The following is a 17,763-nucleotide window of genomic DNA, read 5'->3' as shown; positions in this document are numbered from 1 at the left end:
AAAAATATTCAAATGCCTTAAAATAATTTCCATAAAAAAACAAAACAAAAAAATTAACTCAAGGAATAAAAGTACTGTTCAATTAGTTTTCTATTTCTCATTTAGAGTTGTTATGCTAAACAGAGCTTTATACAAATAAAGAAAACAAAAGCACAGGATTCGTTTACAGAATTATGTTTTTTAGCAGTAAAATCATTTTTAGATATAATCATATAAGGTTTGCATACCAGATCTGGAAGACAGGCGTGGACTTCCTAAAGGCAAAAGAGATAAAACAAATCACAGATCATGTCAATGAGACAGCCTACGCAGCGGTGTGTAAATAAAATAGAAACTAAACTATAAATCAATAAAACAAAAATAAAATAAAACAGAATAAAATAAAGAAATAAAGTTTTTTTTTTTTTCGGTATATACTTTTGCTAATATTTATAGTATTGGTCTATTATTTAAAAGACCTACAGAAACGAAAATAAAAAAATCTCTACAGCCCCCCCTTTCCCAGAAACAATATAACACTCCTCGAAAGAATAACACGAATGAATTTCTTTGGAATTAAGTAATTTTTTCGCGCGGAATTACTTTCAAATCATTCAGAAAGAATGAAACAAATTATATCAATTTAGAATTCATTGTTTGTTTATTTTATTTCAAATTTTTGCGTTCTTTAGCAATAAATATTGGGTTGGCCAATAAGTCGTGGCGTTCTTTTTTAAATGAAAATTTTGTATGAAAAGTAAAATGTTTTGGCAATGCATTTTATGTTATTCGATACAGAATTATATAATCTACAAAACAATGCGTTTAGTTTTTTTTATTCTTATCTACTTTTTGTTCTTTTTATGACATTAAAATAAAAACACAAAACGACAAGAAAGAGCATTTTCGAAACATTTCTGCTTTTTGCGTTTAATCAAGATGACAAAGCCATAGAAGTTGCTCGAGAGATTTGCGAAGTGTATGACGAATAAGCGATGCCTCTTAGGACGACTCCAAATTGGTTTTAGCTGTTCAAAGATGGCGATTCAAGGACGGTATTTTCTACCGTCGACGTTGGGAAGCAGTTGTAAAGACCAACACAGAATACATTATTGATTGATTTGTTGTTCATTTCTTGTTTGTTTTAGTGAAAATCTGCTGAACACTGGTATTTCGGTCCAACTTTTGAATACCCGCAAAAGAGCTAGCAGCATGGGTGTTTTCGTGATTCTCCGCATGTGTATCGTGTATGCGGTAACTTCTGGATGCATAGGTGAAAAAAGCGGGGGAAGCCCGCGGAATGCCGCTAAAAAATGGTAGTTCGGTTCAACTTTTCAATACCGGCCAAATATAACATAGGATATTTAAAAAAAACAAAACAAAACAATGATAAGCGGGCTTCAGCCCGCTCAGCTGGCGGGCTTGCCCGCTAGTCTATTAAAAAATCTGAAAGGTGTCAGAGTTTAAATTACGTCCAAAGAGGCGGTTTTTTTTTTTTTTTTTAACATTTTGTGTGTTACCTACCATAAAATTCAGTTCAACAGCAATATCACAAAATAATTTTAAAATGAGCATATCTTTAGAATTTCCGATACACAGTCTCGCGCGCTGGATATAATTTTTTCCCCCTTCAAAATTTGCCATTGCTTACTTTAAAATGTTTGAGTTTGTTATTCAAAAATTAGGTTATTTAATTAAATTTACAAAATATGAAATCGATAATAAAACAAATTCCAAATTTCAAATTTGCGCTTCCAAATGCCCATATTCGCAGAAGGATTACGTTAATCAAAATGGCGTGGCTCTAGGTACCGTTGTTTTATCACAATGCGAGAAACATAAATACATTGATGCAGATTCTTAATTATTTAATTTATTTAAATATAATACAGAGCGATAATATTTGGTGGCAACAATTTGAAACGTCAATCAAAGCAAAATGCTAAAACGAAATTAATAATCTTTCTCGGCAAATTGTCCCTTTGGACTAAAAGGACAGATCTTAATGGGCCAACCCAATAAACAAAATCTGAAAATTTTAAGCGGAGGGTTTGGTAAGGTTTTTTTTAACTTTCGCTGTCTCGCTGTTTATTAGTTTGTTCTTGGGATCACTCCTGCTAACACAGTTTTTTTTTTTTTTAAACATCGCTTTCTTTACACTTACACCACATAAAATCCAAAAATCAAACGATAAATTTTTTAACAGCAGTACATTTTTAAAATTCCCGAAAGAATATTAAATCAGAATAATTTATGTTTACTAAATTTTGGCTGCACATTCCCATTCTCTAATTATTTATGGATCATTTGAGGCCTTAGGAGTAGTTCCGACAAAAATAAGTTACAAGGAAGAAGAAATAAAGATATTAGATATTGAAATTTCAGCATTACTATGTATTCTCACTGGAATGCAGCTTTCGTTTAAGGAATTGTTATGTTGTTACTGTAACCGCGTCTTTCGGAAATAAAATTATTCGTATAATTTCCCCTCTCGATTTTCGAATGATAACAATAGTAAAAATATACAAGGGAGGATACGCGAAGGAATTCGGTAACTATTGTCCTTTACTTCTGACAAAGTGCAACCTACAGAAACGCATAACTTAACTGACTAATTCCACATCACAATTCTTTTATATGAGAATCAAACACCTTAGTAAGCAATTCTTTGGCAGTTTTAATTAAATTGTCCTTTACTTTTCCGAAAATTCGTTCTATAATTATCATAAGAACGTAAAATAAAGTTTCACTCAATTTTTTTAAATACCGCAAAAGAAAATGAATCATTTCGGTATAGTATAAAAACAGACGCTTTTTAAAATTATTTAGAATAAGGAGATGCTATCAGAACTTTAGCTAAACCAAAAAACTGAAAGCAGTAAGTTCACCACAGATATGACTTCTAAAATACAACCTTCAAAGGTATTTAACTCGAAGCATCTGCAGACTGAAAAATAAATTCTGTTTGCATCGCAATTAAACTGAAAAGGCCTGAAAAAATGTTAGGAACCCTTTAAAAGAAAATTTTCCTTTTGCCCCCCCCCAAAAGTAAAAAAACAAAAATTCTGCGTGTTTAAATTAAAACAATGCCAAATAAATTTAGGAAAAAGAAAATAACAAAATATTCTAGCTGAAAACTGTCAGTCACCTTCGCAAATCGAAGCCGGAACTCAAATTTACGAATCTAGGTTCTTGACAGACTAATTTCCGATGTCACCTTTGGTGTTATGTTTTGATTAAGTTTTTTTATAGGGGGAAAACTTTAAAAAATGAAAAGAATAACCACCAGGAATGCTTTTACATATACGACTCTTCTCTTACTTCTCTATCTCTTTTTTACACAATGTCATGAACCCCATTTTCTACTATCCTCGAGTTGCGAAAAGCTTTATGAAAAGATGGGGAGAATATGAAAATAACAAATGAAAAAAAAATCTTGGGCTTCGGGTAGAATAGCTATTTTATATAGAAAAAATTCTGCTCAGAGCGAATTTAATAACTTTAGTGTCAGCCCTGGGATATATCCGGCAGAGAAATTCCTTCTTCAATTCCTTTCATATTTCCAAAAGGAAAAAAAAAAAGTCCATAACTTAAGCAACCAACGCGGTGCTTTTGAGATTGTGAATTCTCAACGAAATGTGCTACGCGATAGGTTTAATGAAATTTTCAAAACCGAATTTTTCCTCACACTGCAAAGTATTTCTTCTAGGGATACCATATAGTCACATTGTCAATGCCCCAAAACAGAATTTTTGATTACCACCCAAAAGGCAAGAGACTTGTTTATCTCTTCTCCATCACAAACAAAAATTAAAATATACAGCGTTATTTTAGAATTCAATTTCAGTAAAATAACTGGTAGATATTTTTTTAATTTGTAAGCACTTATAACTGCCGGCCGAACTCGACCTCAGGACATAATCAGCAGCAGCAGACCACTGCATAAACTGCAAGCATTTTCATACTTAATGTTAATTGACCATGTGTATGTTTGAAATTTTCAGACGAAAAAATCAGCACATTATGATAAAAGCTTCTGCGGATTCAACATCCCCCCTTTTTCCGTTCAAAGCGTTAACTGAGTGTGCCCAAAATGTTTGGACCGCTACAGTATGCTATCATGGATACACCACCCAGTCACATTGGCAAGAGTGGATGGATACACCATCCAGTCACACTTGGCAAGTGTATTGCACATTGGCAATAGTGGATGGATACACCATCCGCTCACACTGGAACAGACATAAGCACTTCTCAAAGTGTTGTTTCGGTAAACGCTAGATTTATAATTTTTTTTTTATTTTATTTTATTTTATTTTATTTTTTTTTTTTTTTTGAATTTAAACAGTCTATAAGATTCTAGTTAAATTAGTTACTTTTGGAAACTAGAATACTTGAGAAATACGTACCGACTACTCACTTACTTCTTAAAGCTGCAAGAACAAGTCCAAAGAAGCGTTAAATGACCCTTTTATTTAACTCGGAATATTTACAATTGGCCCCTCTCGGTACAGAAAGCCTTCACTTGGCTTTAACTGAAGATAGAAAATACGAATTCAATCTAATGCTAACTAATTAAAAACTAACCAAAGCTGTACAGAAATACTTAACCGAGTTGGCCCTTAATTAAACCTCACCGGCGAATACTAAAAAGCAGTAACTTCGCAAGATTTGGCTTAAAGCAACGATGTGGCCAGAAGGCAGAACATGCTCTACTAATTATTCTGCAACTCATTCTGGTAGGGAATTGTAGGCGAGAAACAAGAAAATAAAGGAAAGCGGTTAAAAATTAAAAATAAATATTAGGAAATTAATTAAATGCACATATGCATTTTTTCAATGGCGTAGTTAGAACTTTTGCTGCCCAGGGTGGTCCTTGAGTTTGTCACAGGGGCGGTTTTTGAATTTACCGGCATTCATTGATATACAAGTAAATACGACAAGAATATCTCAAAACGACATGTAGAGAAATAAATAAAAACTCTGCAATTATTTTCGAATATAGAATTTAATCCTAAAATTTTACAATTACACTATAATTTTGCTTGTTTCTTTGTCCAGAAAAATACAAATGATATTATAGAGGTCTATTTGACTGCTCCAGTTGCTGAGATGCAAAGAGTAGGGAAGGACTTCTTAAATGCAAAAAATACATTTGTTGTTCTTACATAAATAATTCTTAAATTTACTTTTATTTTGCCTTCGTAGAGGACTTTCTAAAGGAAAATGCCTCGTTCTCATGTTACACGAATCAGAAACGGCCATGCAGCCAGCCCGTTTTCACCTGGAAAGGCACCAGGGTCGAATTACCAGTGTTCAGTGAGTTTACTGCTCGGCCACTGGTAATGCAATAACGAAAAATAACATGATTTTATTTGAATTTCAGATAATTAAGATTTTGACACGCATTGCAACTTATTAAACAGCTAGTTACCAAATTAATAAACACTTACAAACAAATAATCACCAAAACGAAATGCAAATGAAAATTACACATGAAAAATATAGATAAAGTGACCGGAAAATATACAATACAATTAGATGTGTTAGAACATAATCAAGGAATCTGAAATAATTCAACTAAGATTCCTTTATTTTCATTTCCTTTTGTTAACAACAGATACCACATTTCAGATTCTGCAAAATAAGTTAAGGCGACTTTAAAAAATTTTTAACAACTAAAACTATATTTTTAAAAATTTGCGACAAAGTATAGGAAACAGAAATATATCGTATTTAAAACTCGTGTCGCTGAATGTTATGCGTTCCAACCATCTCCCTAAAAAACGCACGCCACTCACCAAACTCAATAAAAACTTTTCTTCCCTAAGAACAGTTCGTGGATGGTTGTCAACCGAATTCCAGAGACGCATCTAGAGTTCCTGGAGTGACAGAGTTGTACGTGTCCGGGGAGCGGAGTGTCGAACAAGCAGAAGGCTAAAAGAAAACTAAAACACGGAAAGAAAATGCAGGACAGGGCAACTCGCTACACTAGTAATAATAACAATAAAAAAAGGCAAAAAAATTTCACCAGAAAAATCCAGATAGTAGTTTCCGAAAAGACGCTCTATGCAACGTCCATCGTAACCGAATCTCCTCGGCTGTCACCATATAGGCCAGGGGTTCTCATTCCTATTTTTCCCCATCCGTCCGAATGCACATTGCAATTTGCTGGACAGGGGAAAAGAGATGGGAGAAAATCCATTTGGGAACGGAGACAGACGGATAGACAGAATAACCAAGAGAGGGTGGGAATACGAAAAAAAAATCTTTACCAGCTAGCTAGAGACGGGGCCAGAGCGAAAAGATAAAAAATTATTAAAGAATGTATATGCAGTGCCGTAGGGAGGGTCAGGAAAAGTGGCCATTCAATTAGGGCCCCCTTCTGTCAGGGCCCTGTCAAAGGCTTCTCACAGACGGGGGATTAAGAGGAGTCCTCCCCCACTCCTTAATGCCCCAGAGGGAAATATGATAAATTACGGAAAACGCAAACTTTTGCCTTCCAGCCAGGGGCTCCTCCAATAGATCCTCCACGGGCAATATGTCTTCGTGGCGAGAGCTTAAAAGATATATTTTCCACCTTACCCTTTCCCAACGCATCAGGTGCGAAGGCTTGACAACTAACTCACCAGAAAATTCTTTTAAGTCGCGGCAAGGAATGGGTCCTTGTTCGGAAGCGGGAGATTTAAGGAAGACTAAGGATTTTTAAGGAAGTGACTTCGGAACGAAGTTATTTTTATTTTATTCCACTTTTCTCAACTATGGAAGTGTGGTCGACCCTTTGGGTAATCATCAGTTTCCGTGCGGAAGTGTTCGCGTGGATGAACAACGTTTTATTTTTTTCCCACTCTTTTTGCTATCTAACCAACTCTTCTAAAACGAATGCAAAAGTTTCTACCAAACGTTTTACGAATCTAGTGAACTACGTACCTTACACATTTCACCCAGAAAACGATTTAAGGAGACTGCCTCAATTGCTACACTTTATAGATGAAACGGTAACATTTCAAGCTTCAGGAACCAAGTATTTTTAAGTCATATCTTAAAGCGCCTACAGTTTTTGGATGTAACCAGGGCCAGATGACTACTTTTAGAGGCCTCATGCACTTTTTTTTTTCTTTTTTAATCTTGGTGCTCCCACATAGTACATGTACAGCATAATACTCGATTTTCCCCAAATTCTCTTCTCTATTGGCATTGGTTTAGCTGCATCATACATTCCACGGTAAAATCAGCAATTATAATTTTTGTTTTGCCCATTTTCTATGAATTTCTAAGGTCCTTTCCGTGGCGCCCCCTACTTTGGTGCCCTAAGCCCCATGTGCTTATTTTGCTTAATGGTTAATCCAGCTTTAAATGCACCTCAAACAATACTCATTGGGGTACAATGGAATAATCAGTTATTTATAATAATATTTCTAATAAATTTAAATTAAGGGGTTAGATTTCTTGAGCATGCGGAAGAAGTCAGAAAATTTATTTGTCACAATATATAAACAATCCGTTCAAGTTCTTAAAAGACAACTTTGAATATATTAACTCAAATATTTTTTCAAAGACAGCATCTTAAATTTTCAGCTACAAAACACATTTTCAGCTTTCGTTTTCGTATGCCGTGTTTGCGTTGGTTCACAGCAACTTTTAGTTTGCGAAAACTTATGAAAGCCATCTAAAATGCAAGTACAGTAGGAACTTAATGTATCGTTTTCCCGCATATATCGTTCGCTATTTTTGATTCCAAATGAAGTTCCATATAAATAACGTTATTTATTCCCGTATTCATCACACCCCGAAATACCATTTTAACTCATTATTTATTTGTAAATCAACTGTAAACATTGCAGTATTTTTCGATTGATTCTTTCGGAAGGGAGAGGGATAGTATTTACGTTTAATTTTCTTTGGATTATAAATATGGCAACGCAGTAATAATGTAATAGAAGTAGTAAACAGTAAGGACCTTATCTTCGCGTTATTAGCGTCATTTTTTAATTTTATTTCGTTGCAAGTTATAAAGAGCTTATTTTTGCTAGTTTTTAAGAATTTCCCAGATCATTTTCAGTTTAGTTCTAGAAGGAATGTGGATGAATATGAATACAGAGATAAACTAGGGATACTGTCGACATTTATCAAGACTTACAAAACATAAATATTCGAAATACGCGTACAGTTCCCTCTTCAAATACTCAAAACTATTTCAATTACTTGACTAAATTTTACTGCACTTTTTGCAAATTAAAATTTAAAACTGATACCAGCATAACTTTTTTAAACAAAAACTCCGATTAAAACTCCACACATTTAAACACTGCTTAAAAATCCACATACTTAAATATAAACTACGATGAAAACTTCAAATATTTAAATACAAACTCCGATTAAAGCGGCTAAACTTGTAAAATATGCACGGAATTTATAATGAAAACAGGTAAATGAGATTACAAAATCCAATCAAAAGATAACATTATCAATCTAACTTTAAATGCCTCTCAGCTCCTCTTATTTTCTATTTTGTTTCGCAGTAAAATTTTATGCTATAAAAAGCATTAATATGATTAGAAATTTTCACCTAAGTCTTCTAGTAAAGGCCTATTGAGTTATTATGTTTCGTTTAGTCAAAATTTATTCTAATACAATTAGCACTTTCTTTGCTTTTTTTAAAAAACATTTTCTAACATTTTATAAATTTCTTAGATTCAATCAAAGAATCTACTCTTTAACAACCTGAAACAAGGTTGTATTCCATTTAAGATTCAATTTATTTTCTATTCAGTAACTCTTTTGTCCGAAATAACACGAACTGAAACATTAACAGAGGTGTATAAGCAACTTAACAGTCAGAAGCTTATAATTTATAAAACATATGCGCAAATGTTATATGTAAAAAATATATTATATATATATATATATATATATTAACACAATTTAAAGGAAGGCTGACTTGGTTAAAACTGGCAGTTAAGCACTTAATAATTAAAAATTTTTTCAAACCTTTCATTCTTGAACACATAATTATATTCCTAACGTAAAATATTATATTTCGTAATCAAATTACGATAAAATTTCAACTTAAATGAAAATTTTCCCAAAAAATCCACATAAATGTTTTACAGAGCTAAATAAATGAAAGCTTATAAAATCACAAAAACAGTAAGTAGTGCCCAAATATTGCAAAATAATTTTCGATACCCAGCTAAATAATTTTTTATTGTGAAAAGTAATTAAATTAAAATTTTGACTTTAAAGGTTTCAGAAGATAAATATTAAATTAAGGCAGAATTATGATTCAAATTCATTAGATTTTTTATGCATTTTTGAATGGATACTTGAATTTAAATCTACTACGACACTTGAAAAGTAGTTGCAGAGTTTTCAAAATTTACAGAAATTTAGTTAAAAATTAATTGCTTTAGTTTTCTATTAAAAAAATTCCACTGTAATCTTATAAAGGATTTCTTTTTCTCGTATAGAAAAGTGTGCTCTTTAAAGTGTAATAAAACTTCTTAAAAAAATGAATGTTGCTTCTATTTTGTTTACTAGTAAGGAATGTAGGTATTCCATTTTTTTCCTTTACATTGTATAGAAGAAAAGCATGTATTGCATCAGATTGGAGGTCTATGCTTCAGTCAGCATCTGTCCAGGAATAAGGATAACCAAAAGGGAAGAGGGATGCCGTCACCATGACAACCGTTGCCAACAATCCAGCATGCCACTCACCCCTTGACCTGGGCAGCGTCGGCATGCGGGGTCCTCGCCGGGGTAATCACGGGCTGGAATCTCGGACGGACGGACACGCATTCCTCCGGACCGGCGACATGATGGCGACGTCATCACCTCCTCCCCCATCTCCGAATGCGCTTCGATGGAGAAATCACATATATACATACACACGTTACACCTTCGCAGAACCCCAAGTCTCCCCCACCGCCCTCATCGCTATCCAACTCCCCCTCACCATCCATGATCGGGGTAGGATGCCGGGGGTGCTAATGCTGGCCTCTTTATCGCCCCCTATGGCATGCTTTCTCGTTGTCTAGTAACAAGGGGTAATTATCTTTGACTTGGATCGAAGGAGATGAGAATTTCGCGGCGAGATGGTTGATACCGTTTAGGCTTCTGCACGTTTTATTACAGCCCTAAGGAAGGAGGGATTGGAGGACAAAATGTATTCCCTCCAAAATTGTCCCTATCTAATAATATCTTACATGGAGGGTTGGTGCTTGAGTTTTAAACGGAAATTTCAAGGATTTGAATACGCACTACAGCTAGTTAGGAAACTGTCAACGGTAACACGGAGTCTCGACTCATTCAGAATGAAAAATTAAAACGCAATTAGAGGTAATAAATTAGAGAACTATTAAATTCATTACCGTAATTAAATAAAATAAACAGCAGAATCCCCCCCCGTTGTTCTCGAAACCTCTCTTTTATGTATTTGCATTCCCTTGAATATACTCCAAGCTATAATCATTACCGCATTGCCTTCACATAATATCATTTAAAAATAAGAAGTAGGATTGGACGTCCGTGATTATCACGAATTATATCTTTGCTTTCTTCGGAAAGTTTAATTAATATCGAAACTATAGAATAAATATATCTTTCCATCTGATATGAAGTAGCAGAGATTATTCAGATAATTGAAGGATAAATGGCAGAATGTTTTACACCTATATCTTTTAAAAAATTTGAAACACCTCGTTTTCAGAAACTCCTGAAACAATCCGAAAATATTAAAAGTCATTGAGTCATTCGTATGGGAAACAATTTCTAAATATTTTTCTCAGTATTCGACCATTTTGCCGTTAGCTTTCCTGACATATCTTTATGCAGGTTTAGAGCATTTTCGATTATTTTAAAACGTAAATTTAAATTCGACAATATTTAGCATACATGTTTGAACTAAGCTGTATTTTTTTTAATTTTATTTTTTGCTAATAATAAAATTGGTATAATCAATCTAAGATAAATACCCTGGCATATTAAAACAGAATTTGTATTGATTTTGAGACTTGCTTAGTTTTTCACATGAAACGGATCGTACTTTTGGTTATAAATTTATAACGTATTTTCTCCCTCCTTCTAGCATGGTAGCACACTCGGCGCGTATTCGAGAGGTCCGGGCTCGAATCCCGGCGAGAGCACAGCACATTTTTCACGTTTCCATACATTGAGAAACCTAATGACTGTACAAAATGGCGCCTGAACTAAAAAGTGGCGGACCACCAGAATCTGGAGAACGGGTAGCCTGCCATTAAAAGGGGGGAGCAGTTTCTCCCTCCTTTCAGCATGCCTTTACGGTGTAACGGCAGCCCACTCGGCGCGTATTCGAGAGGTCAAGGTTCGAGTCGCGGCGAGGGCATTGCACATTTTTTCGTTTCCTGAGATTGAACGACTGTACAAATTTCTTATATATATTAAAATGATATTAATATTTCAATAATTTATTACTTAGTAGTAATCTAGAAGAATAAGACATTTGATTTTAATCTCTAAATGTAATAAATGAATGAACTAAAAATATATTTTTTTCTTTTTTCCCTCCATTTTTATACTCTGTTTTTTTTGGGGGGGGTATGCATCCACAAATAAATAGACAGAACAAAAATTCTAATAACTAGAGGGGGGTGCAAATAGATAAAAGTTAAGACTAAAGACATAAAATTAAAAGCGAAAGAAAATTATTTCAAGTTAACGAGAATCAAAGAGAAATTCCTACGCATTTTAACAAAAAGACACACACCATACTTCTTAATTTAAAAATATCGTATATCATATACTCGTACTTTTTTACACAAGTATTTAAACATGCATGTTTTGAATAAAGAGAAAAGACTGGAGCGTAATTTCGGAATATAATCTGTTAATTAATTAATCTGCTTAGAAACAAATATTTCTGTAATAAAAGTTTGAGAGATTTATTATTACTCCCATTACGCGTTTATAAATAAAGTAAAACAATTACGCAGTTAGTTGTACATACTCTGGGGGGAAAAAGTCAAATGCCATTAAATAATACGCATGTGGTATAATCTGATAATATCAAAACAATAACAGTAAACTTTAATGACATTTGTTTACATCCTGATACTGAGATAGAAATTCAAGTAGAGGAGGGATAAGGATAAAAAATGTTCTTGTAAATGGATTAACATTTTTTGCATAATTTTTCTTACTTTCACATGAGGGTAGTTTTATAAGGGTACTTCCGACGTTTATAAACGTGCATGCATTTTGTAATCTTCATATAAAAAAATATACACTCTCCCCCTTAAGGGCCATAATTTTAAATTTTAAAAATTCGAAAATCGGTATTTAAAGTCATATCTGGATTAGACTAATATACAACAACTATTTATATATGGCGGGGCGTCCAACACTAACGGAAAACTCTATCGAAGCAAATTTGGCGCACCAACAGAGCGCTGAGCGTCAGGTCCAGGCACCCTTTCAAAGGCAACCCTACGCAGAAGCAGACTGACCGTGGTCCGCCGTGGTCGATAGGGCCACTAAAGGGCGCAAAACAGCCCTCGCTTCGCTGGTTCCATCAGGAAAAGGGGCGCACAATTTCCGCGCCTGCCTGTCTGGATAAGGCAGAAATTCCGTAACTAACGCTTCACTATCTGCTGTAGCTTTCCAGCTAGCGTTTTGCGTCACTTGGCAGCGAGGGAACACGAACTAAGAATAAATGGTTTTACCCGGAAGGGGTTTTTAAAGACATGTCTATCACTTACTATCCGCTCAGCTACAAATGAGTTTCGATTGATCCCTAATATATTTTTTCATTTTACAAAAATAAAAATACAACTGATATTTCTTTTTTCTATCGTGAAAAAAGAACACGCATACTTCTAACCAAGCAATGAGTGTAAACGTGAAAGCATTTGAACTGGATTTATTCAATTATGGCAAACCACTCTAGGACTGTCTGCCTAAGGGAAGAAATGCTTTCAATGGAGGACTTTCTTAATGTTAGCGTAGCTAACAGGAATTAAGTGGAATCGTTTAAATAGTCTGCGATTATTCACTACTTCTTGAGCTAAATACCAAAGGACGAGATGAAATTCACCTAAACACTAATGCCGACACTGAAACCCGAATCTTATAACTGCAGTCGTACTTTACACATGCATTCTGTGGTTTTCTAATATGCTGTTTGATAACTATCAGATGCAACATTCAACACTTCCATAAAACACTTCAAACTGATTTCACGATTAGTAAAACTTCGCACTTCTATCAAAATTTTCAAACGAATATATTTTAAATGTAAGACTTAATCGCCAGAAATAAAAATTTATTTAACTAGCCATTCAAGATTTGCTTACTAATTATGTTATAGTTCTTGCGTATTCGAATTGTTTTCAACGAGCAGATACTAAACTAAGTGTTCACGGTGATTATATTAGAAGTCAACCAGACTAAGTGTGTAGTAATGTATAGTTAGCAAGCATTAAAAAAAAAAAAAAAAAAAAAAAAAAAAAGACACAGAGATATATGTTAATTCGTTTTCCACAATTTTAACCTATATCTCAAATTACGTCAAAATGCCATATTTGGAAAAAATCGTAATAAGTAGTTATATTATCATTATTTTAACACTCAAAATTTTCTCTCGGTAATGTTAATTTAAGTTGGTTTATATGTGATAATAACGGTTTTTAATTAAACTTCCTTGTTTTTTTTCTTTCACAGTCTACGGATTTAATCCAAATAAAATTCAAATATTTTTTTTGATTTACTTTAATATTTTCTCCTTTTAAGTAATTTTTATAAATTTTTCAACAAAAATGCTGAGTTTCTAAAATTGGCACACCAGCCTAAAGTACGCATATTTCAGTGCATAAATCCAAAAGGTTAGAATTTTTTTCAAACATATCTCAGATATAAATAAATTTTAATATTTATTTTTATATTATTTAAATTTGAATAAAAATGCTTTGCTATGATTTCAAAATCGGCGTATGATTAAAAGCGATAATGATGCCAAATCTGAGCATTTCTCTGTTTTTGTACCGTTTAAGCTACATTCATTTGCATTTATTTTATTATACTATGACAAAATAACCACATTAAATGCAACTAAAAGCAATAAATATATTGCTGTATTTTTTTGTAAATATCTGTGCTTATTTGAGTGTTGTGCATTTGTTATTGCTTCATTTTCAATTATATTAAGAAAATTTGTACGGTAATTTTCTATTTGTTTAAAGCATATTTTATTCATTTCTGAATTTGTTGCCATTTATTGTGTTTGTAAGAATTTATTATATGGATTATATCGCAGCTCTTCTATTTTTCAATCGCTTGATATTAGAAGTGTAAAGATAACTAACAGGAATCGGAAATACAAGCAAAAAATTATCCCATTGTGTCTTGCCAACAGAAATTTTAGCCAAACCGAGAACTGGCGATTCATTGCTTGGTGACATTTCAGAAGTTTTCAAAAAATGTATTCTAAAGCATTAAGTACGATTTTTTTTTTTTTGAGCTTCTAGAAGTGATTACGCTTCTCTTGAGCAAAAGCTGAGATGGAGCCTAGAGCTTATTTCAATTTAAAGCTCTAAATCAATTCAGAGTTGTGATTTCTGTTCAAAGTCAAGAAGGGAAATTCTCGGTCTGTGATCACTGTTTAGATCTAAAACACTATTTAGATATGTCTCATCTGCGATCACTGTTTTAGACCTGAGAGCAGTTTTAGATATCCATGATATTCCTCACGTGCTAAAGAGAATTTTATATTATCTTTGTTTTTCAAACGCGAGACCAGTCACAAGTCTGGTCAACTCACAAAAATTACTAGAGTTTGGACGAAAAGTATTGCCACACGTGTATCATATTCGTCTGATCTCGTGCCACAGAGTTTCACTTGTTTCGCTCTCTTCAAAATTTTTGTCGTGGTATCACATGCAATTCAGATGAGGCCGTAAATAAGCACCTTTTTTAGGTTTTCGCTGATAAAGCTAGGTTCTTTTGTGAATGAAGAACTACGAAGCACATTAATAGAAAGCAAAAAGTTATCGAACAAAACGGACAATATACTATTCATTGACCATTGTTCTTTATATGAATGAAGGACCTTTGAAGAACGCACAAGAAGTGCGTTATGACTTTTCAAACAACCCAACACTCTAGGTGTATAATCGTTGAACAGAAATAAACATAGAGATAACTACTACAGTAAATTTCGAATAAAGTTTTTGAGCTGTTTGAACAATACTAGCAAGCCGTATGCCGGTGAACAGTTATAACCGTCAAAAGCACACTACTTTCAGAAACTTGGGAAGCAAAATACTGATAGCTACACAGATTCCATAATATAAGTTTCACTATTATATGAGAAAGTACAGAATCAATCCTCAAAAATATTTACCTACAATTCGGAGAATTCCCATTATTCCATTTTCAAGACGCAAAGCATAAGAATATTATGATTAAAAATAATCTAAATTATTTCCCTTTCTGAACTTGTTACTACCCATAAGATATGATAATGAAATAACAAACTTCGAGATCAAAAGATTGGCAGTAATAATAGGAGAAGATTGTTATTGCTTTAATTATCGATATAAGCGGCATTTCGTTAGCAAGAAAGCTCTTAAGAAAATAGGTAACTAATATAGATGGAAATACATAAACTAAATGATGCAGGGGAAAAAAACAGAAGATGTCAAAGATCCAAATTAGCAAGAAATTATTATTCGGAAGGTTCATGCTTATAACCAAACATTATAATGACACTTAAAACCCATTCTACGAAGACGTCGCGCTAACAATTTATGTCATCAAAACCGTTCCAGTGAACGTGGAGAACACTCTTTTTTGCACCAATTAACATCGGAGAGCTTTTTAACGAGGAAGGAATGCCAGACTGGAGATAAAACTATAGGAGAAAATGTGGAAAAAAAAATCTAATATAATGTGTCGAAGAAAAGCGAAAACGCTTAAGAGGACTGAAAGATTACGGGGAAAAGTGAGTAGCGGGAGAGAAAAAAAAATGCAAAATAATCCGAAATCCTAACGAGCTGTAATTAAAGAGGTATCGTCGAATAGGGACGCAAACACGTAGTAATAATAATTGGTGTCGAAGTGTAAGACTAGCTTGGCGCTACAGCACGCTCATGAGATAGTTGCAGTCTCCATGGCAGAGTCACGTATCGCGGGCCCTCTTAAGTGTAAGTGGAGAAGTGAATAGAGGGAGAGTATCGCAAATTGGATACCAGAACACAGTTTCCAGAGAAGAGGGTCGCGACAAAGTTGCGGATCGCTGGCAAATTGCAAGAGAAGAAAAACGGTTGAAGAGATTATGTCTTACAGATGTTGAGCAATTCGACGTTGGAACTAACTGCATTTCGAAATACTGACAATTCGCTATGAATTATACAGGAAATGGTTTGATTCTATATTTCTAAACCCTGGATTCGCAAAATCAGGGTCTCCCAACGGGTTTGGAGACCCTGATTTTGCGAATCCAGGGTTCCAGGGGGATCTCCAGGGGATCGATGAAATGTTAAAGCGGGTCTATGAGTATCAAGAGGTCAACAGCCGAATATGCCCCAACAATTGATCTGCATAATCATGACCTTGTTAATTACAAAAATGTAATCATGTATTAATGAGATGTATTATTAAAAATGAATAATTAATTTTTGTATGATATATAGCTTTATCATGCAAATAAGTCAACCCTTATTCAAAACACATGAGTACCCTAAGTTTTCGAATTTAAAAGTCATCCGAGAGAAATACCTCTAAATTAAAGTTATTACAGAACCAAAATTATTGACATATTTCTCTTTTCCCAGGAATGACAGATTTTAGTCAAGTCAATAGCTTACTACGGAAAATCAGAAACAGGTTGAATATTTCTGAACGAGGTGATTTAAAAATTAAGCAAATATTTCCCAAATATTAAGAAAGTTGCATAAATATATCAAGCGCAGCCGCCACATTAATTAAAGTTGAACTTACGATCAATTATAATCAGATATTGTTTTTGATAACTTGTTTATATTGTCAAATTAAAAATAATAAGAATAAAATAATAAAATGTAGGCCTAATAAATCATTCCTTTCCCGAAAATCTTTACTCAGATTCTTAATCTAATTGTTATCTTTAAGTTATGTATGTGCAATTATTATTTGTATTATGATTATGTCGAGATGTTCTATATGTTCTGCATAGTATAGACAAAAATACAACGGAGAAGCTGAAAAAAATCTATTTTTTTTTTTTTTTAAACAGGTGTCGATGCAAGAAAAATTGCTCGGAATCCTTCTTCCAAATTATAGTCACTTTCAAACATATACCAGATGCAACTATTAGTTCGTATAGATATGAGCGTCTCAATGAAATTCAAAGAATAGTGAAAATCATTTTTGGAAGCAAAAAATTACTGCGCTTTAAAAAACAAAATATTACCCTCCCCCTCCGGAAAAAAAATGTACTGAATTTTGGATTTAAAAGCGCTCATAATAATGCCCTGTCTAATTTTTAAATTGAAATTAAATTATTGAAACTATATGACATAACACAAGTTTTTATAATGGTACTACATACAGAATAATTTAATAATTTCTATATAATAATTTCTATAATTAATAATTTCTATAACACTGCTGTCAACAGCGTTCTTAATTCTAATTGGATTTAAGATACTGCTTAAAGATCAGCTATTCTGAATCATAATGGTTCATAAATATTCAGCCTATGCACAATATACAAAAGCTATTAAGATTTATATTGGACAAAAGCATAATTATGACCTTCAACTGTCATACAAT

General features: G+C 33.4%; 1 protein-coding gene across 3 annotated transcripts in view; it reads right to left on the bottom strand.

The window, feature by feature from the left end:
- LOC118188222 (homeobox protein extradenticle-like) overlaps positions 1-17,763 on the bottom strand; it is a 485,355-nt gene that overhangs the window by 23,168 nt on the left and 444,424 nt on the right. For 2 of the 3 annotated variants that reach the window (XM_085806732.1, XM_085806733.1), the window contains exon 7: positions 228-254. The exons of the other annotated variant lie outside the window; for it this stretch is intronic. In XM_085806732.1, coding sequence (XP_085662858.1) covers positions 228-254 — 27 coding nt within the window. The remainder of the gene's footprint in view (positions 1-227; positions 255-17,763) is intronic. 3 annotated transcript variants of the gene reach the window in all.

The sequence above is a fragment of the Stegodyphus dumicola genome, chromosome 12 (genome assembly GCF_044657685.1).
Source record: "Stegodyphus dumicola isolate Sdum_Otavi_A_Nest chromosome 12, ASM4465768v1".
Lineage (NCBI taxonomy): Eukaryota > Metazoa > Arthropoda > Arachnida > Araneae > Eresidae > Stegodyphus > Stegodyphus dumicola.
Note: the sequence above shows the minus strand (reverse complement) of the source record. Positions and strands in the feature narration are given on the sequence as shown.